A 25,514-nucleotide genomic window follows, 5' to 3' on the forward strand; every position below is an offset into this window, starting at 1 on the left:
AGCGCAATCATGTATCGTGGGCTCGTGGCGCGCCTTCTCTCTTCCCCCCCATCACACGAACAGCCTAGAGCGCTCCTCGCTAGAAGTAGGAGCGCCTCCTCGCTTCTTCCTTTTTCACGATCGGGAGCGACGGCGGAGTGAGCACAGCCAAAACGCCGGCAATCGCCGAGTGTTCATGGCCTCGACTAGTGCTCCCGCAGTCGCATGCCGCGTCGCGCCGGCGCGCGCAACGACCTCGGTTCTTCCCGCGCACTCGCTGCCGGGCTGCAGGGCGGCGGTGGTGTTGCGGTGCTGGGTCGCGAGGAGGGGGGGACGGAGGCGGTGGGCGGGGCTGCGGGCAAGGTGCCGCATAAGCTGCGACGGCATCCAGCCGTCAGCCGTGCAGCCAGATTCCGAGAGCTCTGGGGAGGGATTGGTGGCGGAGGAGGATGGGCCGCGGCGGCCGCCGTTCGACATCAACCTCGCCGTCGTGCTCGCCGGGTTCGCGTTTGAAGCCTACACCATTCCGCCAGTGAGCACCTTGCTCCCGTCATGAGCTATTCGTCCCCATTTTTGAACTGGATTAGTCCAAGCTGGTGGTGGAGGCAACCGCCATGGATTAGCTTACGTGGCACGATTGGTCGTCGTATTTGACAGGCAGATGTGGGCTGGCGCGAAACTGATGCGGCTGACTGTCAGACAGTGTTCCTGTCCGAGTAAGTTCTGGGCCTACCCTTCTTTTTAGAGCTTGGACCATTTGTTGTAGCTAATTGCTAAGCCGTTACTGTAAATGTTGTCAATGATGCATCGATGCCACAACTATTGCAGTGTGTTTCTCCGTGAAGTATACGATGGACAGCTAGTCGTCAGGTTGAAGAAAGGCATAAACCTTCCTGCAATGGATCCATGGGTACGATGATGCATTATTGTTTAGAGAGAATTATTTATTTGGCACCGAAACAAATCAGTGCTTCGTATTTGGCACTCGAAAATTTGAACATTCTTATCTGGCATCAAGTTGAAATTTCCTTTCGTAAATGGCACTGCCGTCCATTTAGGACCGTAACGGTGTCAAGTGGCTGATAAAAAGACATAAATACCCTTGTTTTGCAGCAGAAATCCACGGTGCTAAATAGGGAAGTTCAAGTATTTTAGTATGTACGATATTGCCGGAGCTCTTGCGCAGCCCCGTGCCATCGCCCTGGCGACCCGACGCATAGACCCTGTACCAACGTCCCCGCATCGCTGCCCTACCGACTGAAGGAGGCAGGACGATGGCGTGTCGCTGCCCCCACGGGAGCGCCTAGCTCGCTTTGCCGCAACCTCGCCAGTGCCGCGCGCTGGTCATCGCGGTCTCCGCGTGCCGCTCGCCGCTGTCCGCGCGAGGTCTGCCGGCACCACAGCGCCTCACCATGCACCGGCGCCACTGTCGTGGCCCCACACGCGAGCTCCCAGCTCGCTGCCGCACGCGAGGTCCGCTCGTGCTGTTCCCCGTGCGAGGTCATTCAGCGCTCACAGGTTTCTGCTTGCGGCCCGGTCGCGAGTCTTCAAAGCAGAGCTGTGGGGCGCCATGAAGGAGAGCACGACCACAGGGGACTGCATCCGGATTGATGACATGTTACCTCAGGTGGCCCTGCTCCATTTCATCTACACTGACTCGCTGCCACAGATGGAGGAACAAGAGGAGGCCGCGATGGCCCAGCATCTGCTGGAAGCGGCGGACAGGTATGACATGCAGAGGCTCAAGCTGATTTGTGAGGAGAAGCTATACAGGCACCTAGACGTCGGCACGGCCGCAACCACGTTGGTGTTGGCTGAACAGCACTCCTGCCGTGGTCTCAAGTAGGCTTGCATTGAGTTTCTCAAATCTCCTGTTGCACTGGAAGCAGTCATGGAAACTGATGGCTTTGAGCATCTGACTAAAAGCTGTCCTGTTCTCGTGAAGGAGTTGATGTCCGAGCTTTACCTGTTCAAGCAATGCAAGAGAAGGAAATTGAAGACATGAGCCTAAGATTTCATCATTTGGTAATGACGATTGGAACTCATAGGATACCCAAATCCAGTGTGTCAGTTCGAAGCACGACTTCACAGCCTCCATGCCGTAGACGTGCTGCATCAGAGCTTTCTTGCCGACGCCGGCCATCCCGACGATGGGCACGACAGCGTAGGTCCTCCCGCCGTCCGGCTCCCCTCGTACCAGCGCGGCGACCCTCTCGATGTCGCGCTGCCGCCCGTGGAGGCGCTCGGGACGGGGAAGCGCGCTGCTTGGCACGAGCGGGCTCGCCGCCGGCCGGGGCGCGCCGTCGTCGGGCCGCAGCCGGAGCTTCTTCCTGTCCGACGCGATCTCCTCGTACCTCGCCCAGATGCCGTCGATCTTGCGGCGGAGCCGCCTCGCGATCTCCTCGTACCGCGCCCCCGGCCCCGCGAGATGGGGCCAGCGCCGGCCGGCGAGCCCGCCCCACCGCCGCGTCCCCTGCCGGAAGCTCGGCCCGCCCCGCTGCCTCGACCCCTGCTGGACCCGCTCGTCAATCTGCCACCATGGGGAGACCTCGGCTGAGGGACCGGCGCCTCTAGCTGAAGGAAGGGCGCCGTGATTTGCTGGGCGCCGGCGGCCGACGGCTCCTCCGCCCCATCCTCATCTCCTCCGGCTTCGGTTTTGTTTTTTTTTTCACAGGAAGAGAAGACTGACGGGGAAGAAGGGACCGAGCAGATGTGTGCAACCAAATTAAGAGGGCTATTTTGGTACTTATTAAAAAAACTGACATGGTCAACGAAGTCAACAAACGGTTGGATGGCAAAAATGGACGGAAGTGCCATATACGTAAGGAATTTTCAAGTTGATGCTAGATAAGGAAGTTCAAAATTTCTAGTGCCAAATACGAAAGAGTGATTTGTTTCGGTGCCAAATACAGAATTCTCCCTATTGTTTATGCTGCTGAATTTGTATTGAGCCTCATTCTAGTTGATCAGTAAAAAGTTCTTATGTTTTCAATTATTAATCGAAGTCCTATTTTTTCCACTCTTTAACAATTCCCTTGACTAATTCCTTTGTTTTCAGGGTACAAGTGATCCTTATGTAATTCTACAACTGAATGGTCAAACTGCAAAAAGTCAAATTAAATGGGCGTGAGTTACTTATACCTTTTTGTGTGTGCTGGGGCTGGGAGTGCTATTATAAATAAGAAGTTCCTTTCTATATGAAATTAAAATGATTTATGCAGTATATACTGAGCGCTTTATTTCATTCGGGATACTGTGTCAACTAGTGGACAATTTTCTTGAGAAAACTTGAATATTTCTAGTCCTTTGCATTGTTGATTCGAAGTGTGATTTCATTAATTGTTCACTGTAGGACAAAGGAGCCAACATGGAATGAGGATTTCACATTTAACATTAGAAAATCTCGAGAAAATCTTCTTCAGGTATGAATAAGTTATAATTTCATGGTCCCCTATTCTAGCCCCTTTTCTTCGTTTAAGGAAAGTTCTGGTTATTCAACATTGTCTGTCTTGTTAAACACTTTCTTTTTTTCGTTTAAGGGAAGGCCCATTAATCTTCCTCTGTCTTGGCAAAGAAACTGCTGCATGCTATAAGTACCGAGGGCATGTAGTGATATTGGACTCGCTCCAGGTGTTATAAAATTGTTTTGGAAGTTGGGTGGATCAACTCCAGTGAAGCTTAAACTGAATCAGCAATATTTATGATTTTAACAAACATAAATGCATGTCTGTAGCTTTCAGGATGGCAGAGTACATGGTCAAGATTATTTATATTTATATTTATATGTATATAATTGAAAGAAATAGATAAGAAATAGTAAGTGATAGTAATCAAACATAAGATTGTGTGCATCTTTTAATTTTGGTTTTAATCATCTACTTTGTTATATCTTGGTTCTACTATGAATGATTTCTGTGCCTTTTGGCATCCGCTGCCATGTTGCTCAATAGGTTGCAGCTTGGGATGCAAACCTTGTTACCCCACACAAACGCATGGGAAATGCTGGATTATACCTTGAATCACTTTTTGATGGTAATTCTCTATATTAATAAAGAAATCACAATAATCTCTCATGGTATTCCTTTTGTTATAACCAGGTTTTCAGAACCTGTTCCTGATCAGTGTCATGGGTGCTGGTTTCTTTATTCTCAGTTCTGGTCTGCACAGAGTCATGGTCAAAATCATGTTGAAACAGGATGTAATGTTCTTATCGAGAAGTTTGTGGTGAACATTCTTATAGCGTAGCGGTAAGCTCCCCAGTTGAGGGAGACACCGGCCAGGGTTCAAATCCTGGTGCAAAAAAAAAAAAAAAATCCCCTTGTTGGCAACCCAAAAAATAATGGTAGGGCACTAGCCTGTAGTTTCTATAATTGGTTTGGTCCATCCTATCAAGGGGCAATTGCAGTGATCACCAGCCCAGAAGGTAATGGTCGGCCCAGGTTATGGTGCGACCTTATAGGGTGAAGCCGTGGTTCGGGTGTTTTCTCGATCAGTTTGACAAAGAGCTTCTTCTTAGTGCAGTACCATGGGACAGTCTTTCCTCACCATCTGAGTTATTATTATTATTATTGGCCTGTGATAAGCTTGATTCAGTCCCAATTTAGACTAACTTGCCAATTCCACCAGTTTGAGAATCTCAAGGATGCAACTCACACTCACCACTTGCATTGGGGTTTTTTTGACGCCAGACGGTAATTACTCCACCCGCTTAGCATACTGTGCCCAATTCAGAGGCTTGTTCACAAAATTTCGAAAGGACCTCATTTGGAGAGCGCTTACAGAAAATAAGTGCAAGGTATTCGCCTAATACATGGGAAACTACTAACGGCAGACAATTTGGAAAAAAAGGGATTGGCCACACGAGGAACATTGTGTGCTGTGCAATGGGCCCTTCGAGACCGGGCTGCACCTATGCTTATGCTGCCCATTTGCTAAGGCGGTTTGGAGTCAAATTCTTGCTTGGGAACATTTCGATGGACTACTGGGACAGCAACAGAACGACCCCGCTAATATTAGGCAGTGGTGGGAGAACGCCTCAAGCAAAGTGCCTCGCCCGGAACGAAGACGGTTCAATGGCATGGTCATTTACATCTTCTGGAACCTCTGGAAAGAGAGGAACAGAAGAATCTTCAACAACACATATGAAACGGTGATGCAGGTGGCCGCGAGAATTAAAGACGACATAGAGCAAAGAAGAAGGGCATTTCGATAGGGGGCTATTCATTGCTGTGTTCCATTTCACTGCTGTCCCAGATGGGTTGTTTATTCCTGATTGTACATAAACACCTTTTCTATTCCCAATCTTAATTGAAGGGCAGAGCTCCTGCCAATTTTTCACAAAAAAAAAAAAACTATCTGACAGCCACTGTTGTTTTCTTACTTATAGTAAAACACTGAAACTCCATAATCACATGTCTCTAAGCTGCATGTAATCTCACTGATATAAAGCACTATGCTGTTGAAATGTCTCACCCAAGTTTATTCATCCCACTCAACATTGTATCGGAAGATGCTCTACCAAGCTTTGCTTCAAGTAACCTTCACATGTATTACGCTAACAGCTAATACTATCTATTGATATCTGCAACCAGTAATAAGCTAAACCATTTTTATCAGCTCATCACTATTTAGTGATAGTTGTATGAAAAGATCAATATATATGAAAAAACAACTGAGGCTATTTTTTAAACTGGTAAATCTGCGATCAGTTGTGGCATTTTGGCAAACTGAAAATGCAATATGTATGATGGTTTTGTACTTAGTCGTGTGGGTTTTGGGCCTGGTTTCCACTAGAGAAAACGGGGCCTGCAATTGTTTTTATTTTTTCTCCTTCTACTTGCAGCAAAACTTTTGCTGCCCTTTCGGAAAACATATGTTCATTGGTCTTTTTCTTGTGTCATGCTTCATTTTTCATTTAATATTCACGTGAAAAGTTGATTACAGAGCAATCAAGCAATATCTTCCCCTTGAATCTAATATGGATGCATTTGTATCTTGCTCTTGGCGAAAGCTTATAGCGCCATTGCTCTTTGTAGGTAACAATAATGGTGTTACTGTTGAATTAGAAGGCCTTGGTGGTGGTGGAACTATTGAGATAGAGGTACGATCCTTAACATTTTATTTTCCTGATCATCGAATGTGAAGGTGCATCCTCTAACAGATCCTTGCCTTTCAGGTGAGTGAAATCAGTAAAATCCTTACTTCTGTAGATTCTTATAGAAGCAATAGCAGTAGAATAATTTTCATATTAGGAAGCCTTTTGGACATGAACTAGCAGACCGGCCTTTTAACTAGCCATGAGTACAGTGGTAATTTGACTCACATATAAGAATATCTAGTATTAAAGCCACATTGGTAAAGCATAGGCTGGATTTACTGTGCACTGCATCTTTTCTCGTTGCACAAACAAGTATAGAGGTATATGAATACTCTAGCTGCATGATTCTCCGATAGTGATATTTTAGTTGTTCCACTATGTCCAAGGCTTGTAATTGTTCCATTCTAATTAGTGAACTAAGTTTTAAGTATAACATGCCAGGTCAAATACGAGAGCTATGATGACATCGAGCGAGAAAAACAATGGTGGAGAATACCTTTTGTGTCTGACTTTCTTGTGAAGAGCAGCCTGGGATCTGCCCTTAGAATGGTTCTTGGATCTGAAAGTATAAATGCAAGTCAGTTTGTGAAGTCTGCATTTGGGCAACTAAATTCTTTCACTCACACCTACCTTCCAAAGCCATCATCATTGGAAAGTGGAGCTGAGGTTTCTAAAAATGACGAAGAATCCTCAGATGGCCCAACTAATTCAAATGAGCTTCAACAGCAGAATATTGATTCTGAAGACATTTCAGATTCTCATTCTCATAGTGAAGCTCGATCTCCTGCTGCAACTGTTAACAGTGAAGGAGATGCATCATCCGATATGAAGGAATCGGATGAATACTTTTGGAGAGCTCTGAACAATGTACTCAACCAAAATGTACTACAGAACTTTGGATTTTCTCTTCCAGAGGTCAAGCAATTGGATGGATTTGACCTATTAAGTTTACTTGGTCTGAAATCACGCGAAATTGCTGAACAGGAATATTTAGAATCTGGACTTGCAATGGCAGATACTTCAACAAGTGATGGCAGTGAAACAACTCCTGAAAACACAGTTGGTGTTGAGAACGAAAATGGAACATTGACAACCAAAGAGGAGGTGCAATCTTCCTTTCCAGACATAAATAAAGTATCTCGGGATGTATTGTCTCAAACAGAAAATATACTCGGAGCTCTGATGATACTTTCTAAAAACCTCTCATCACATGATCAGTCAGTAACGACAACTGAAACAAATGGCAAAGATGATATGATTAGAGAGCAAGGTGCTTCTGCTGCAGATTCTTTTCAAAAGGATGATACTGTCGCATCTACCTTACTGTCCATTGATGCACAGAAAGCAGAGGATATGCGGAGCCTGTTTGCAAGTGCAGAGACTGCCATGGAGGCATGGGCTATGCTTGCCACTTCACTGGGACGTAACAGTTTCATCAAATCGGACTTTGAAAAGATATGTTTTCTTGACAATGTTTCAACAGACACACAAGTGAGTTTTGTTGCGATATGCCGATATCAATGAGTTTCCTGTCTCCTTTGTTTTGATAGATTATATTAACATGTAGGTTGCCATATGGCGTGATTCTTCTCGAAGAAGGTTGGTTGTTGCCTTTCGAGGAACTGAACAAGTATGCATTAACATGAAAATCTTACGTTCTATTAATTGCAAATTCACTTTATAATTTGGCACATATTCAACCTTATTCACTTTGCTTTGCATTGGTTTCTACATGTCATCCTAGTCAAGGTGGAAGGATTTGCGAACTGACTTAATGCTTGTACCTGCTGGGTAAGATTGAAGAAAGAAATTGTAGCTATTGTAGTCGTAATTTTCTTTTTTGTTATTTTATGTTCCCTTGGTACACCATGTCTTGAACCCGATTACAGACTAAACCCTGAGAGGCTGGGTGGTGACTTCAAACAAGAAGTTCAAGTTAGTTGTCTACACTCTTTTATGTGTCTGTAATCATATTCTGCTACCTGACATGTTGTCACACCATGTTTTAGGTTCACAGTGGATTCTTAGGTGCATATGACTCTGTTAGGAACAGGATCATGACTCTCATCAAATATGCCGTTGGATTCCAGTAAGTATTTTGCAGTGAAATAGGTGACTTTCTTTCCACAAATAAGTTCAATATGAAGCAGGAAACTTTCAACGTTCCATAGCATGTTCTCATTGCTGTCCACATGGAATTTTGACTATATATCTCAGAAAACTATTGCTGAAAAGAACAATATTTGGATTTAAATTTTGATTTTTATGTGTTTATTGTATATATAGCTTCACCAAGTAACTATCTCAAACTTTATTCACAAAGCATCTAATTATTCCACTGCAGGGATGAAGAAGATGCAGAAACCATACCTAGTTGGCATGTTTATGTGACTGGACACAGTTTAGGTGGAGCACTAGCAACCCTTCTTGCTCTTGAACTTTCATCAAGTCAAATGGCCAAGTAAGTTTGAACCTTCACTTGATCTAAATCTGCGATCTTCTCATTTGAGATACCATATGTCATCATTTGATTCAGGGTTTGTGGAAATGTAAAAGTCAAACATTTAACACGTAGGAAACCCAAAGTCCCAAACAAGATCAGATTAACTTGGATGACTCCTTATTAATTGCTCTTTTTTTCGAACAATGCAAGAGAGCTGCGTGTCATTTCATTAAGAAGAAATATAGTACAAGGAGAGATCAAGAGGCCTCTCCAAAACACAACCCCTTACATTATATTTGTTAGATGTATAGGAGGTATATGTGTTTTCCCTCTACTTGGAGGGCTTCTTTGCATATGTACATGTGTATACTAGCCCTCTTGGGCCTTGCAATACAGTTGGTTGGCCTCATTCTACTTCTAACATGGTATCAAGCTAGGTTTCCATCCTTACCTTCGACTGCTGAGCAGCAGCCGGCGATTTCTGCCCAACCCCGCCGGCCTCCGCATCCCACCCTCGCGCTACTCCGCCCCGGCCATCCGACCGCATCGCGCAGCGGTCGCGAACCCGCGCCGCACGCTCGCGCGCCCCTGCGCGCCGGCCCGCCGACCGCTCGCGCGGTCCTGCGCGCAACCGCGCCGCCCGCTCGCGCGCCGGCCTGCCGCCGCTCGCGCGGTCCTGCACGCCACCGCGCCGCCCTCCCGCGCCACCGCACTGCGCCCGCTCCCTCCCGAGCGGCCCTGCGAGCCGGACGCCTCCACCTGCGTGCGCGGCTCGTCTCCCGTGCAGTTGCTCTGCTGCCACTCTCATCTCAACTCTTTCTGTCTCCCTCTCCTCTCTTCGTCCGCACCTGTATAGCGAGCCGTCGGTCTTGTGCTAGAGAGCCGGCCGGTCCTCCTCTCCTCTCTGTAAAAAACAAAAAAAAAAACAAAAACAAAAAAAAACAAAAAAAAAAAAAACAAAAAAAAAAACAAAAAGAAGAAGAAGAAGAAGAAGAAGAAGAAGAGAGGCTCGTTCTCTCCTCCATGGCGTCTCCCGGACGTCCTGTCCATGTTCTGGTCCCTCGGTGCCCTGTCATTTTCAATGGCACCAATTGGAGCGATTTTGTTTTTCATATGGAGGTCCACATGGATGGGCAGTTGCTGTGGGGCTACCTCACGGGTGAGCGGATCTGTCCTCCCCGTCCTCTTCTTCCCACGCCGCCCACATACCCGCCAGATGCTGATGATGATGCCAAGAATGCTTTACTTGAGGCATTTGAGGCTGAGATGGAGAGCTACCAGTCTGATCTCGGTGTCTATGAGACTTGGCTGCGCGAGGAAAAATCTGCTAAGGCTATCTTACTTGCGAGCATGGAGGTCGATCTCTCGTTATCCTTTAGAGGTCTTGCCACTTCACACCTTATGTGGGCTCACCTCCGTCGCAGCTACGAGATTCGTAACGAAGCGATGTACCTTGCTGTTGTTGACGAGGCTCAGTCGCTTCGTCAGCTTGACTCCACAGTTGAGGAATTCCACCGTCAGATGACAGCTGTCTGGCATCGCCTGGACAGTTTGGGCGCTGAGTTCTGCGGTGGTGGTACTTGCCGGTGCTGTGACCGTCACCGGGACCAGAGAGACATTCTTCGCCTTCACGAGTTTCTCTCTCGGCTTCGTCCCGAGTTCGAGACTGTTCGAGCACAGTTGCTGACTCGTCGTCCGCGCCCATCGCTCTCAGAGGCGATGCCTGAGTTACGAGCTGAGGAGACACGTCTTCGAGCTGGGGGTGTGACTCGTATTCCGCCGCAGCCCTCCGTCCTAGCAGCCACACCTCCCCAGGTCTCTCCGCCTCCGTCTCAGCCCTCTCCTGTGGTGACGGGGGCACCTTCTGGTATTCAGTGTGGCTACTGCAAGATCTATGGTCATGAGGAGAAGGATTGTCGCAAGAAGCAGCGCGACCGATCAGGGCGTCGTGGCAGACGCTCTTTTCAGGGCTCTGGTGGTTCCTCTACTTCACAGAGCACTCGTTCCGTGTCTGCAGCGGAGCAGGAGGTTCTTGCCCTGTTTCGTCGCCTCACTACTGCAGCTCACGCCTCCGGTCACGGGACTACAGCTCAGGCTTCTAGTTCCGCTCCTCCTCCGTCAGGTATATCATCCCCATGGTTCCTCGACTCTGGTGCCTCTTTTCATATGACACCTCATGCAACACACTTATCCTCTCTATCTTCCCCCGATCCACCTATTTCTGTTCGCACCGTAGATGGCACTTCTCTTCCTGTTGCTGGGAGAGGTGTTCTTTCGATCTCTTCATTTAATATTCCTACTGTTTCGCATGTTCCCAAACTCACTATGCAACTCTTGTCTGCGGGTCAAATCACTGATCATGGCTGTCGCATAATCCTTGAGTCTGATTCTTGTTGTGTTCAGGATCTCCGTACGGGCCTCTTGGTGGGAACTGGGCCTAGGTGTCGGGACTCCCAACGCCTCTGGGAGCTTGATTGGTTGCGTCTTCCTTCACCCGTTTTGGCTCCCACATCACCCAGTTCTCCAGCATCCGTGTCAGCTGCTTCGTCTACCACTTCTTTTGCGCAGTGGCATCGTCGTCTTGGCCACCTCTCTGGTTCTAGATTGTCCACCCTTGTTGGTAGTGGTGTTTTAGGTCCTGTTTCTGGTGACACTACTCTTCATTGTACGGGTTGTAAACTTGGCAAACAGTTGCAACTCCCCTACCCTTCTAGTGAGTCTAAGTCCCAGAAACCTTTTGATCTTGTTCACTCTGATGTATGGGGTCCTGCACCTTTTGTTTCAAAAGGGGGTCAATCATATTATGTTATTTTCATTGATGACTATTCGAGATTTACCTGGATTTATTTGATGTCTTCTCGTGGTCAATTTCTTTCTATTTACCAGCAATTTGCCACCATGATCCGTACCCAGTTCAACTCTCTCATTCGAGTTTTTCGTGCGGATTCTGCTGGTGAGTACATCTCCACTGCTCATCATTCCTACCTTGCTGAGCAGGGTACGCTTGCCCAATTTTCATGTCCTGGTGCTCATGCTCAAAATGGTGTTGCTGAGCGCAAGCATCGCCACACTCTTGAGACTGCTCGTGCTCTCTTGATCTCTTTTATGCTTGCTCCTCATTTTTGGGCTGAGGCGGTTTCTACAGCTGTTTTTCTTATAAATCGCCAACCCTCTACTTGTCTTCGGGGTTGCACTCCCTATGAGCGTTTTTTCGGCACCCCTCCTTCCTATAGCCATCTTCGTTGTTTTGGGTGTGTCTGTTACGTCCTACTTCCACCTCGTGAGCGCACAAAACTCACTGCTCAGTCTGTTGAGTGTGTTTTTCTTGGGTACAGTACGGAACATAAGGGTTATCGCTGCTATGACCCTGTTGCTCGTCGGATGAGGATTTCTCGGGATGTCACCTTCGATGAATCCCGGCCTTACTATCCTCGTTCCCCTTCCGGTTCTTCTAGTACCACTGAGTCCCTCTCATTCCTCACTTTACCTGAGTGGTATCTTCCGCTGTCGTCTCCATCCTCTTCGCCCCCTCAGGTATCTTTTACTCCGCCTCCACCACCACCACCTCCTTCTCCACCTTCACCACCTCCTCCTACCTCTCCACCACCAGTCTCTCCTCCACTATCATCGTTGCGTCCTTCCCGTGAGATCACTCACTACTACACTCGTCGTCTGCGCCCGGCGCCACCACTTGACTCTTCTCCGTCCGTCCTTGGACCTCCTCCCGAGTTTCCTCCTCGTTATTCTCTTCGTGATCGCAGCACCCTTCGTCGTCCCGATCGCCTTGGCTTCACTGCTGCCGTCTTGGCTGAGCCCACGACCTATCGGGAAGCTGCCGTTTACCAGGAGTGGCAACATGCTATGGCTGAGGAGATTGCTGCCCTAGAACGTACTAGCACCTGGGATCTTGTTCCTTTGCCACCTCACGTGACCCCTATCACTTGCAAGTGGGTGTACAAGGTAAAGACCCGCTCGGATGGCTCTCTTGAGCGCTACAAGGCTCGTCTTGTGGCGCGCGACTTCCAAGAGGAGCAAGGTCGTGACTATGAGGAGACCTTCGCTCCTGTCGCGCACATGACTACTGTTCGCACTCTTCTTGCAGTTGCTTCTGTTCGTCAGTGGTCGATATCCCAGTTGGATGTCAAGAATGCCTTCCTCAATGGCAAGCTGCGAGAGGAAGTCTATATGCAGCCACCTCCAGGATACTCTGTTCCTGATGGTCTGGTTTGTCGGTTGCGCCGTTCTCTCTACGGCCTCAAGCAAGCTCCTCGGGCCTGGTTTGAGCGTTTCTCCTCTGTTGTCATCGATGCTGGTTTTACGCCAAGTGATCACGATCCTGCTCTTTTTGTTCACACTTCCCCTCGTGGTCGCACCCTTCTTCTTCTCTATGTCGATGACATGATCATCACGGGCGATGATTCCCAGTACATTGATTTTGTGAAGCAGCGTCTCAGTGAGACATTCCTTATGCCTGATTTGGGTCCCCTTCGTTACTTCCTTGGTCTTGAGGTCACCTCCACATCTGATGGTATTTTTCTCTCTCAGGAGAAGTACACTCAGGACATTCTTTCCCGTGCTGCTCTCACTGATCACCGCACTGTTGATACTCCTATGGAGCTTGGTGTTCACCTACGACCCACTGATGGTGTACCACTTGCTGATCCTACTCGCTATCGTCAGCTTGTTGGGAGTCTTGTCTACCTTGGGATCACTCGTCCTGACATTTCTCACTCTGTGCATATCTTGAGTCAGTTTGTCTCAGCTCCTACCCAGCTCCACTATGCTCACCTCCTTCGTGTTCTGCGATACCTTCGTGGAACTATCTCTCGGCGCCTTTTCTTCTCTCGTTCTAGTTCTCTTCAGCTTCAGGCGTATTCTGATGCGACCTGGGCGAGTGATCATTATGATCGCTACTCTCTCTCTGCCTATTGTGTTTTCCTTGGCTCCTCCTTGATTGCCTGGAAAACCAAGAAGCAGACTGCAGTTTCCCGCTCGAGTGCTGAGGCTGAGCTGCGTGCTATGGCGACTGTGACTGCGGAGGTGACATGGCTACGATGGCTTCTTGAGGATTTTGGTGTTCCTGCCACTGCACCCACTCCTCTCTCTTCTGACAGCACCGGTGCGATCAGTATTGCTCGAGACCCAGTCAAGCATGAGCTCACCAAACACATTGGCGTTGATGCTTCCTACATGAGATCGCAGGTGCATGATCTGGTTGTGACGCTCCACCATGTGCCTTCAGAGGTTCAGTTAGCTGATTTCTTCACCAAGGCACAGACCCGGGCTCATCATAGATTTCTACTCTCCAAACTCAGTGTTGTAGATCCACCATGAGTTTGAGGGGGGGTGTTAGATGTATAGGAGGTATATGTGTTTTCCCTCTACTTGGAGGGCTTCTTTGCATATGTACATGTGTATACTAGCCCTCTTGGGCCTTGCAATACAGTTGGTTGGCCTCATTCTACTTCTAACAATATTAGCACCTATTTTTGCAAATCGCCCATTACAAGACTGAAACAAGAAACGACCTCGACCAAGGCATCTCCTCAGGACAGAAGGCCTGGGGTGAACAACCTAGATAGGAGTTTGCTGAGAGCCGAGGCTCTGGCAGAGCACCAAAGGACACACTCCTCTCCCACTTTGTGCAGCACTGCCTGAAAACAGGGGCTAGCTCCTTCAAATAAGAGTTCCTATGTATCCAAAGTTCCCAGGCTACCAGAATGATCAACGTGTTGAGTCCTTTTCTCAAATCTTTAGGTAGGCCCTTGATGACATTGCACCACCAACTAGAGAACCGAGAGACAGAAGGTCGAGTTGCTCAAGCAATTAGACCCAGCCTCTGGAAGATGACCGCCCAAACCTGCCTGGAAAGAACACAAGAGACAACTTATTAACTGCTCTGCCCCTGCACTACAGAGTGTTTGCCTTAGCAATGAAGAAGAACTTGTCAGGATACCTGTTATTCTAATAAAAGTACTGGTGCACTGGAGCTTCATAAATTTTAAAGAAGATATTAATGTTGAGCTTCCTATTTGTATATCATCCTGTTATGCTGTTATAGAACTGTCAAAATAGCTCACCAATAGTTTATGTATCTTTAACACTTCTGCAGTTGGCAGCTGTTGACGATTTCTGTAAGGGGCCGTTTGGATCCTTTCATTTGGAGGAATTGAAATCTACTTAATAAATTAGGCTGTTTGGCTTGGAATTTGACATTCCACCACTTTCCAAAGTTCACATATAAACCTATCTCAAATTCATAAGGTGGGAGATGGAAATTGATTCTATAGATCATCATTCTATGTTTCTACTTTGAAACTTATAACACGCTCTTCAACTCGCTCCCCTACGGTAGAAATGTAACATATCTCTCTCGTATAGCCAACAATAATATACAAATATAATCCATATACAACCATATTAGCTTAATTAATATGTGTCTAAATTATAATTATTAAAATGAATTCAATTCCAAGGATCCAAACGGGGCCTAATGTTTTTCAACTATGTTCGTACATGATTTTCTATATTTTTTATTTTCATATTTGTCATGTCATCTTTTATAGGAATGGTGTCATATTTGTGACAATGTACAATTTTGGCTCTCCTAGAGTGGGAAATAGAAGATTCGCTGAAGTATACAATGCGGTAATTTGAAGACTATTTACTAACTCTGTAGACACTAATTTTCTACTTGGATGGATTGATTTAGAACTGGGGCACTTGATAAAATACAACTGAGAATTATTATGTTCTTTTATACCTAATGAAACCATTATGTTCTTCACAATAATTTCTGGCATGGCAGAAGGGTCATTTAATAAATATCAGTCATTTTAATTTGGAGTGTGGAAATGAATGTGAATATTGAACTACTTAATCTTTTTATTCAATCTGCTTTCTGTCCTTGATATGTTGGCTAAGGAATGTTGGGGAAGTTCATATGAAATATGTATATCTAGTACCTATTAGGTTTTATTTCAAATAAGTGTCTGGGCAGCTGCATAGAAGTATTATTGCAAAAGACATACAAAATGCTGCCAACCCTTTGTATAGCAGGGCCGCATGGCTGGGTCTTGTATTTTGCACGCACTCTCTTCTGTATCTTAATTTAAAGCCAGCGGTCTTGCCACTTTCTTTCAAATAAAAAAAATATATATAAATAAAAGGAAAGAATGGAAGCAGGAATAATCCAACCTTTCGTTTGCATTTAGAAAACCAGACAGCAGACATTTTGTCATTCTTCTACACTATAGTGGTGTTACGCTCCTAGCTAAGCTATGTGTACACCCATGCTCACATAATAGCATCTTATCAGAGAGGAGATCCCTACTATATGATGACTTGATATAGGCAAGTTACAATTCTCCATGGAACACATTAATGAAATAGTTTTTTTTGGTACAATGCATTCAAAAGATGAATATTGTAGAGAAAGAGCTGGGATGAACTTGAAGAATGCCAATTCTCAGATCAAATTCAAGAGTCACATGTAGTCATACAACAGGAATAACTTTTTGTGCATGTTACTGGTTTTCCCATAGGTGAAGCCTATCTATTAGAATCAGTGTAATAATATATCATTATGAGTTAAGTTGTAATCCCGTAATTTTACTGCAAGGATCTATGAACTAAAAAAATATAAAGCAACCACAATTTTTATATCTTTTTTGGACTATTTCCAGAAAGTAAAGGACAGCTGGAGAATTGTCAACCACCGAGATATCATTCCAACAGTACCACGTCTTATGGGCTATTGCCATGTGGAAGCACCAGTTTATCTTAAATTTGGAGATGCAAAAGATGCACCGGTAAAGTAGTTTTTTTAATCATTTCTCGATCAAAATGTGCTCTAATAATGTTGTTAACCAGGTATCCATGTTTTAGTGTACCAGGTCCCCCAGTTGTCACCAAAAAACATAAAATTTTATTTCTATGTGATACAGGTAAATAACAACATTCTAGATGATGAAGACCAAGGTGACGCGATAGGGGAGTACACACCTGATGTTCTTGTTACTGAATTTGTGAGTATGCCTCTGTTTGTTGCTACTTACTAGAATGTTATTTTGACTAATTGGACTTATAACTTCCTGCAGATGAAAGGCGAGAAGCAACTTGTGGAAAAACTACTACAAACAGAAATAAATCTACTCCGCTCAATCAGGGATGGTTCGGCTCTTATGCAGCACATGGAAGACTTCTACTATGTCACCCTTCTTGAGGTTTCTTCACAACTATTTCTACTTTTCTCAGATCAAATTGTGTCAAAAGCTCTTCAAGGCCAGCAACTAAATAACAATTAAATATTGCAGAATGTGAGATCAAGGTATCAAGTGGTAGATGGTGCCAATGATGAATACCGCCAATTGACAGCGTGATCCTAGTAAAATTGTACAGCTGAACATCATGGACCGTGTTTCCCTGCAAAAACTTCAGTTCTGAAGGACACTGAATGGGGCTATGAAGGTGTACAATCCTTACTCTTAGTGGAAACATGCACAACCTTTGACCTCTGATGTCATCTAAACATTTAATTGTGCAGTTTATGCTCCTTTTGTATTCTTGATCTAGAGTTATCAGTCAGGATAGAGGAAAGGTTCAACTGGTTTCACTGGCAGATACTTGTAGCACCGTGGCAATTGGTAGATATGCTGTTTGAGCTATTTTTCAGTTGTAGCTAGTACACTTTCAAATATATTGTATGATGTTTGAAATTCTAGAAAAGTTCATAGGCACCTGAGAGAATAACTCAACAAATATTCAAATCCTGTTTTGGCCTTATTTCAATAATTTTGTATACTGATTAACAGGGTGGAGAAACCTTTGCACCGTGGTAGGCTATCCAAGGACAGCTGCTAGGGTGTGTTTAATCGAGTGTACGAACTAGATGGAAATATGGAATGTGATGGAACTATCTTGTGTGGAATGGAGTGGGATCATGCAATTTCGGCGTTTAGTTGGAAGAATGAGATAATTTGGGGGTCAAAGTGTTTGCTCGAACTGCTTGGGTCTTTAATTTTTGCACTTTTTATGATTTTTTTTCGCACTGTTGGACAGGAGGGATTCATCCGTAGATGCACTTTGCAGTTCAAGCAAACACTTTGTATTCATCCCAGGGATTCGTCATACAGTCACCACTCCCTCCTGTCCTGCACATCAACCAATAAATTTTTACAGAGTAGAAACCTGGGGTACATGATTCAGAGAAATCAAGAACGAAACAAAGATCAAAGAGAGAATTCCTTATTTGACACTGAAGAAATGACCCGTTCCTTTCTTGGCCCTCGAAAAATTTTCGTTCCCTATTTGACACCGAGTTCAACTTTCGTTCCTTCCGTGACACTCCGTCGCGTTTTCCATCCGGCCACTGTTAACTGCGCTGTGAAAAGACGATTTTGCCCCTGTGGGCCCCACCACCCTTCTCCCTCCTCTCCTCCAGGCCGCCGTGTCCTCCCCCAGTCTGCGGCCGCGCCACCTGAGAAGGCCGCCGGCCGTCCCCGCCACCCATGGGCCCACCGAGCCCATCCACGGGCAGCCGTCGACGCTCGCTGGATCCGCCGTCGGGGTGCATCCTCCACCGTCGAGCCGAATCCGGCTTCCCCACCAACAGATCCAGCCGCTGCCGCGCCTGTGCCCGCCCTCGATTTGCCGCCGGCGAGCTCGCCAGATCCGTGGGTGGATTCGCGCGCCCCGAGGCCGGATCCGCGTGCCCCGAGGCCGGATCCGCGCGCCCCGAGGTCAGATCCGCGAGCCTCGAGGCCAGATCTCGCCGGACTCCACTGTCGTCGTCGCGGCCGTCTGCTCCACCGCGCCACCGTCGTCGCCGCTTCTAGTCCACCGCCAGTCGCCCGAGGCCGGATCCGCGCGCCCCGAGGCCGGATCTCGCCGGACTCCACCGTCGTCGTCGCGGCCGCCTGCTCCACCACGCCACCGTCGTCGCCGCTTCTAGTCTACCGCCGGTCGCCATTGAGGAGAGGGAGGAGCGCGGAAGGGAGGGGCGCCACCGTGCCTAGGGAAGGGAGGGGCGCCGCCGCGCCTAGGGAAGGGAGGAGCGCCGCCGCGCCATGGGAAGGGAGGACCACCGCCGTGCTCGGGAGGGAGAGGGGCTCGGAATGGAGAGTTGGAGGGAGGGAGGGAGAGAGAGTGGAGAGAGGGAGAGAGTGGAGGGCGCCATCGGGAGGGACGGGCGTGTCTGCGTGACTGCGGGGAGACGGAGGGAGCGAGGCGACTGCCTGGAGGAGGAGAGGAGAAGGGTGGTGGGGCCCACAGGGGCAAAATCGCCTTTTCACAGCGCAATTAACGGTGGCCGGATGGAAAACACGACGGAGTGTCACGGAAGGAACGAAAGTTGAACTCGATGTCAAATAGGGAACGAAAATTTTTTGAGGGCCAAGAAAGGAACGGGTCATTTCTTCAGTGTCAAATAAGGAATTCTCTCAAGATCAAAAGACCGCCTGTGGCACGTCTCGTGCCGCCACCAGCCGCTGACTCTTTCTACAGATAGATCAGCATATATAATGAGACTAATAGTTAAAGATAGGTTGCGTTCATCCGTAGAAGCAAAGGCAAAGATGGTGTTTGCATAGTATTAATACTATTATCTAAAAAAATACTTAACAAAAATTAAACATTCATCATGGAACATGCCTAGCATGGCAAACACCAAGTCACAAAAAAGCATGGCAAACACCAAGTTCAACTTCCTCTAGTAAAATCTGCTTTCAAACAACCTACAATCAAATAAAAATGTTTATTTTCCCTCAAAATTTGGTTAAAATTCTCTAATATACAAATACGGAAAGGCTAGCGTCCGAACGTCTGTACGGCGGCAAGCCACTGGACGCCTGCGCCGCACGCCTGCTTCATGTGGGATCCCGCGCCGCTCCGTGTCCCACGCCCGCTTCCGTCTCGATCTGTGCCTGCACGGTTTTCTGCATCTGCCGCTCGCGCTCCCTCCACACCCACGCGCATGCAGGTGGGCCCAACAACTGCTGTAGATGGGGTCCACTGCAACACGTGCAACGCCAGAACTACTTTTGCAACATCTAGAGGAAACATTTCCAACATACGTCCCAAATAGTTGAAACACTTGCAATATACGTTTCAAATACGAGGGAAACATGTGTGTAGCCATTGCAAAACATATGCAACATTTAGATAAAACACTTACAACATCTGCGTGAAAACATATGCAACATCCGGATGAAACACTTGCAACATAAGTGTGAAACATATGCAACACCCAGATAAAACACGTGCAACATCTGTCTGAAATAGATGAAACATTTAGAACAGACGCTTGCAACATACGTGTATAGCCATTGCAACATATGCAACATCCCGATCTACTTTTGCAACATCCACATGAAACACCTGAAACACTTGAAACATGCGCTTGCAACATCCGAGGAAGAAAGGGAGCGCGAGGTGGAACTGGAGAAGCCTGCTCCGGGTCTAGCCACTCCGAATCTCGTGATGTCGCAAGCTGAGATCGAGCGTCGTGGCGGCGCGACGTTAATAGCGGCCATGACCTCCTGGTGGGGAACGACGGCATCGACGGCACCTCGACGCGACGGGGGACTAGGAATGGTGCGCAGGGGTGAGGACCGGGCACGGCGCGAAGAGGCAGAGTGGGGGCGGTGGGGGATGGAGCACTACACCGCGGCAGATGTGTCATGTGTCGACGCGAGATTGGGGCGCCATCGCGAGGCGGCTTGGGGCGGGCGGATAGCGCAGTGAGCCGCAACGAGCGAAGCGAGGAGTTGAGGATTTCTGTCATCTGTCGCAGTGTAGATGGAGTAGATAGAGGAGAGAGCGTAGATGGGTCTGTTGAGCCAATCACTGGAGCGAGCAGAGAGTAGAACGTTCGATTTTTTAAGATTCTGGACATAGGTTCTGTAGCATTACCCATACAAAATATTGCTAGTTCCCAACCTATTAAAAGATGGTCCGATCACATCCTCAATGTATTACGACATTATGGCCCCGTTCGCTGGTCTGAAACTTGACTGAAACTAGCTGAAAAACATCGTTCCGGCTGAATTGTTGTGAGAGAAAAATACTGTTCCGGCTGAAAAAAAAAGCCGAACAAATTAAATATGGGGTAAGCCAAACATGCCATATATGTGCCTTATAGCCATCATGCTACATGCTATCTATATTACAAACCTATTTTTGAGGAATTATAAATTACCTCCGAAGATATGTTTTCAGAGGAGGAACTTGCATCTTATTTTGCTGTGAAACTTCCCTATCCATAGCACCCTTCAAACGCTGCATCGATTATTTAGTGTGTTTCTTTGCAAGTCTACAAACTAGCCATGATTCAAATTTATAGCAGATACAACTTTGATCACAACAAATGCAATCCATGTGTGCTCTGCAACTGAAAATTATGGAACTATACCATGTAATTGGCATACACAAGTTATGTAATTGGCAAGTGCTCAACGGAGAAGAACGAACTCCATACAGCAACCTAAACACATCATTTTGCTTGATAGAAGTTATACAAGTACAGTTTCATTTTTTTTATTGGAGTGTCCAGATGTCTGCTGCCGTTAGTGTCCGTCTGAGCATCTTTTGAGTCTGAGCATCTTTTGAGAATTCAATCGAACGGTGTAGATAAGCAGAGCCCACCAGAGTGCCAAACGCATACTCTTTTTTTTTTTAAACCGTGCCAAATGTATACTTTAAAGGATACTATGTTATTCTAAACGTTAAACAGTAAACAGTCGGTCACCTTTTATTTAGCGTTTAGACCATTTAAACGGTGTTTAAATGGAGTTAAACAGCCTAAACAGTTTTATATAGTAAGACTAAAATACACTCCCTCCATCCCACCGAAAGTGTCGTTTTTGACTTGTAGACTTCTTGTTTGACCGTTCATCTTATTCAAATTTTTTATACAAATAATAAAATAAATAAATCATTATTAGAGTATCTCTAATAATAAAATAAGATAACAAAATAAATAATATGTATACAAAACTTTTGAATAAAATGAACGGTGAAACCAGAAGTCTAAAAATAAAAAACGATATTTTTAATGGGACGGAGGGAGTACATATTTATATACATAAAAGTCTACATATTTACACATATAAAAAGTAAGTATTCTACCAAATAATCTTTTTGAAAGAAATCTAAATCCCATAACACTTCATATACTTATGATGCTAATTAGTTCAGTGTTCACTGCGGTAGTATAATAATCCTCCTATTGACTAAATATGAATTAAATGGTCATTTAATTCATTTAAACACGTTTAACTCAATTCTGTTTAGTCGGTTTTTAACGACGTTTAATTCACCTTTTAGGGCCTCAACCACACAGTGGCCTCCGTTTACCGTTTAAACATTGTTTAAACAGACTAAACGGCCGTTTAGACGAGGATATTAGTACCATATTCATACATGACTTGCATCGCATATCGAAAGGGCTCATTTTGATGGTTGGTTTATTTCTGGTTGCCTCAAGCAATTTCTGACTGCTTCCAGCATGTGTTCTTGCATTCACAGGTATGTGAGCTCCGCCTTTCCAATCAGCATAGCAAGCATTATATGCTATTTAGTCGTTCCTTAAAATATACTGGATTTCAAGACTTATTTACAGTTTCTGCGATTCCACGAGTGCTGAATAGATGGTGCCCAGGGTACAAAACCTCAAAATTGAATGTCAAGCTTCACTCTTTTAACTGGGAGAAACTAGCTAACATATTTGACCTTGAATTTGCTAGCTCCACAATCAAGTCAAGTGCTGCAACAAATACATGTACAGTTAGATAAAAATAGTTTAAACTGGAAAAACTTTTGTCATGAAGAATCAAAACCTGTTTCAAATGAAAGTTGGGTGGTTCTTAGTTTTGGAGACACCAATCCTCCAAAGACTGATAATGCTTTTGATCTCGCTCTTTGAACCTAGTGTGCAAAATGGCCAAAAGGAGAATCAATAAATCTGGGCATCCCAGAAGTATAGCAGCTTTCTTATTCACTGTACCAAAATACAGCTCTTTGATACCCCAGCTGTGGATAGAAACCTAACTGAAATTGGCTTAGTACTATACTGCAATATATTATTCTTGTGGCATTTAGGTTAAACATTGGCATATCTTGGATCAAGCATATCAAGGGGCAAATTTCAGCCACACTGGTAACTCAAGCACATAAAAACTATGTTTTTGGCATTGCTTTATAGCTAGGGATATATCTTTGCTCCCTCTAAGCAGTATTTCACTATCTGACATTCCAATGCCTTTGAAGAAAGAAACTTTTGTACCAAACTTACATGATTGCTAGCATCAGCACCAGTAGACGATGCTGTGGTGTTTGCACTTTCATGGTTTCCATTTTCTTCAAGTCAAGGAAAGAGATCAGATCAGCACATTTGTTACTTAACAGGGAGTAGAAAAAGGCCACATTTTAATACCTGGGGTAGTAACTGATCCTCGATGCCTCATCTTTGGCTCAGTAAAAGCTCTCTCACTGACATCATAGGTGGAGTGACATTCTTCTTGCAAAGACCACTTTGATAGAGCAAAGTGTGGTTTTGGCTCTGAAATATAATGGATAATATTTATAATTATGAACTGAGCAATTGCTGCAAATAGCTCATGATTTGTGTATAGAATTGCCTTTCTAGTTTTATTTAAAAATATGCTTCAATAAAACAAACCTTGAACCAAGGAACCAGATTCAAGAGAAAACAAAGGCATTCCTAAAATCTAGAAGTAGTTCTGCAATGCTGATAGATAGATAGCATCTGTTGACTCAAATAGTAGAGAAGTAATTTACCTGATGGTTTCAGGCCATCATGATCAACAACTTGAAGCTTAGTGGCAGCAGACTGCTCCTTGTGATCAAACAGTGTACTCGAAACACGTGATGGGCCCATAGAATGGCGAGCACTTGCCAGATCAAGCCAGCCCTGTATTCATGTTTACTTGTATGATACAGTGCGGAAACAGGAAAAGATGACTTTCACTGCATCTCAATCTAAAAATCAAAAGCCAACATTATGTTGGTGCAGCATGTCCAAGCATCACATGGTCACTACAATTTGAACATAGCAGAGAAGGGACAGACTTTTGTGAAAATTGATGCAAGAGTCTGGATCAGAATTAGTTCCAGAGCACTGCAATTAAGTACATACTAGAAAATGCAGTGGGTGGTGCAACATAACATACAGTGTGAGGTAACTGTGGGAAAAGAAGGATAGAGCGCTATAAATTCACACCACAATGTTTTGATAGAGCTGTCTCTCCCTAACCCTGAATCCTATCTCCTCGAGTTCCCACAGGTGCAGGTGCAGGTGCAGCTATAAAGGTCTTAACAAAACATCACTGAACCTATCGTTCCATGGTAGGGTCAGAGACATGTTCTACCCAAGGATTTGGCAAGATCCATGTACAAGATTTATGATGGTGCATCTCTCCCAAACCTCGAGTGCATTCTCCTCACTCCTTAGGTTATGTTACAACAGGAACTGGGTCAGAAACACGGTTCTGCTCAAAGGGTTTGTAACATTGTGCAAATTACTAAAGCAAAGGCCCGTATTTCTTGTTAAAACGACCGATTAGTACTTCACTGCATGTGTTCCGCTGAATCAAGAGTGAAGAGACCATGGTATGTTGGAATAGATACCAATACTGGCAGGTCGCATACCTGACGAAGAGCGGAGGATAGGGAGTCCATGAGGAGGAGGTAGCCGTCCACCGAGTCCATGAATCGCAGGATCTCCTCGTTGTCGCCGCCTCGCGGTCGCCCTTCCTCCGCCACAGCGCCGTCGACCTCCCCCGCGTCTTCCGGCCCAGTGATGGATCCCAGGAACTGCAATTCCTCCGTCGCCGCCGCCATCTGGATCCTGGCCCGCCCGGCCGCTCCGCCCCGCCCCGCCCCGCCGTGTCAGAACGGTTGCTGTGTCAGGTGGTGCGAAGGGAGTGGTGTCTCCGGGCACGCTTGGAAGAACCCTTGTCTCGCTGAAGTAGCCTCCCTTTGCCGAGCAAAAGCAAGTCCAGGTTACTTGTTTGGTTTCTTTGGCCCTATTTGCAAACCCTTCTCTGATAATCAATTCTAATCTAATAAGATTTTCTGATAAGTCAGAATCTGAGGTCGAAAGAATCTGAGCATTTGGCAATCCTGATTTTTTTCCCTATAGATTCTCTGTCCTCAATGTAAAATGATTTGTATATACCCTTAAGGCTGATTATGGCCTTGTTCATCTTGCTGAAATTTAGCTTATGCTGATTTATTGTGAGAGAAAAACATTGTTCGTTAGCTTATTTATTGATTCGTTGACTAAATATGAGTTGAAAGCAATGATGGTGCTATTTTTTTAGTTTGTGTAAAATGATCTAAATGTCCTTAAGAGGCTTACACTTATATTATATTTATATTAGGTGAATTAGAGCTAGGTAAAATTGTTGCTATTAGGAATCATACTTTATTCTAACTACTTTGCTCTGGTGGTTTCGTAGGGATTCTTAATGAGTTAACAACCCCCTCCTCCTTCCCCTCTAGCCATCAAAATCATATAGGCTATTCACTTGATGTGATTTGTGCTTAGATGCAATCTGGATATCTTTCTTTATTAACTTGTATCATGTGAAGTTTGCAAAATATCAAATTTGGACATTTGTGCAAAAATATTACATTTGGGTATTTATAAAAAAATGTCTTGTCATTTGTCTAATATATACACAATAAATCTGTAAATAAAAAATCATATTAATTATTGGGTCATTTATACCTATGTCTTTTAGGCTTCACTTGACACCGTTAAGTCCTGGAATCATAGCAACGGCAAGCTTCGGATAAAAAAACAACTAGAATAAAATACACAAATACAAAGTAAAAAAAAAAACAAAAGCATCCACGCAGTTAAAATTGAAAACGAAGACAATAATGTAATTGGCTCCCAACTGGAGTTATTAGGACCAGGCCGGTTTTTTTACAGAACCGGCAAACCGGACGGTTCCATGTGAACCGACCAAG

At 45.5% G+C, this 25,514-nt stretch overlaps 2 protein-coding genes and 1 pseudogene across 6 annotated transcripts; 2 read left to right on the forward strand and 1 right to left on the reverse strand.

Annotated features, from left to right (window-relative positions):
• The first annotated feature begins 4 nt into the window (after positions 1 to 4).
• On the forward strand, positions 5 to 17,290 carry LOC136496536 (uncharacterized). 5 transcript variants are annotated; one of them, XM_066492237.1, is made up of 18 exons: positions 9 to 511; positions 637 to 695; positions 808 to 889; positions 3,038 to 3,105; positions 3,332 to 3,401; positions 3,930 to 4,011; positions 6,015 to 6,079; positions 6,518 to 7,567; positions 7,644 to 7,675; positions 7,826 to 7,867; positions 7,966 to 8,011; positions 8,086 to 8,165; positions 8,421 to 8,537; positions 15,086 to 15,167; positions 16,205 to 16,330; positions 16,466 to 16,546; positions 16,619 to 16,744; positions 16,835 to 17,290. In XM_066492237.1, the coding sequence occupies exons 1-18, from the start codon at positions 176 to 178 to the stop codon at positions 16,898 to 16,900; spliced, it is 2,610 nt and encodes an 869-aa protein (XP_066348334.1). In that variant the 5' UTR covers positions 9 to 175; the 3' UTR covers positions 16,901 to 17,290. The 5 variants fall into 5 exon arrangements, with proteins under 5 accessions (XP_066348336.1, XP_066348335.1, XP_066348337.1 ...); XM_066492236.1 differs by having other exon boundaries at positions 14 to 511; positions 7,644 to 7,706; positions 7,821 to 7,867; XM_066492238.1 differs by lacking the exons at positions 16,619 to 16,744; positions 16,835 to 17,290 and having other exon boundaries at positions 6 to 511; positions 7,644 to 7,706; positions 7,821 to 7,867; positions 16,407 to 16,543.
• LOC136498531 (uncharacterized) lies at positions 9,534 to 10,767 on the forward strand (annotated as a pseudogene).
• Positions 17,291 to 21,909: 4,619 nt separating the features above from the next.
• On the reverse strand, positions 21,910 to 24,518 carry LOC136498169 (uncharacterized). The gene is made up of 6 exons (XM_066494124.1): positions 24,186 to 24,518; positions 23,316 to 23,448; positions 22,951 to 23,076; positions 22,810 to 22,874; positions 22,355 to 22,442; positions 21,910 to 22,281 (listed from the first exon to the last, which is right to left on the reverse strand). Exons 1-6 carry the CDS (start codon positions 24,375 to 24,377, stop codon positions 22,208 to 22,210), a joined length of 678 nt encoding a protein of 225 aa, XP_066350221.1. The 5' UTR covers positions 24,378 to 24,518; the 3' UTR covers positions 21,910 to 22,207.
• Positions 24,519 to 25,514: the final 996 nt, after the last annotated feature.

Source organism: Miscanthus floridulus, chromosome 12, assembly GCF_019320115.1.
Source record: "Miscanthus floridulus cultivar M001 chromosome 12, ASM1932011v1, whole genome shotgun sequence".
Classification (NCBI taxonomy): domain Eukaryota; kingdom Viridiplantae; phylum Streptophyta; class Magnoliopsida; order Poales; family Poaceae; genus Miscanthus; species Miscanthus floridulus.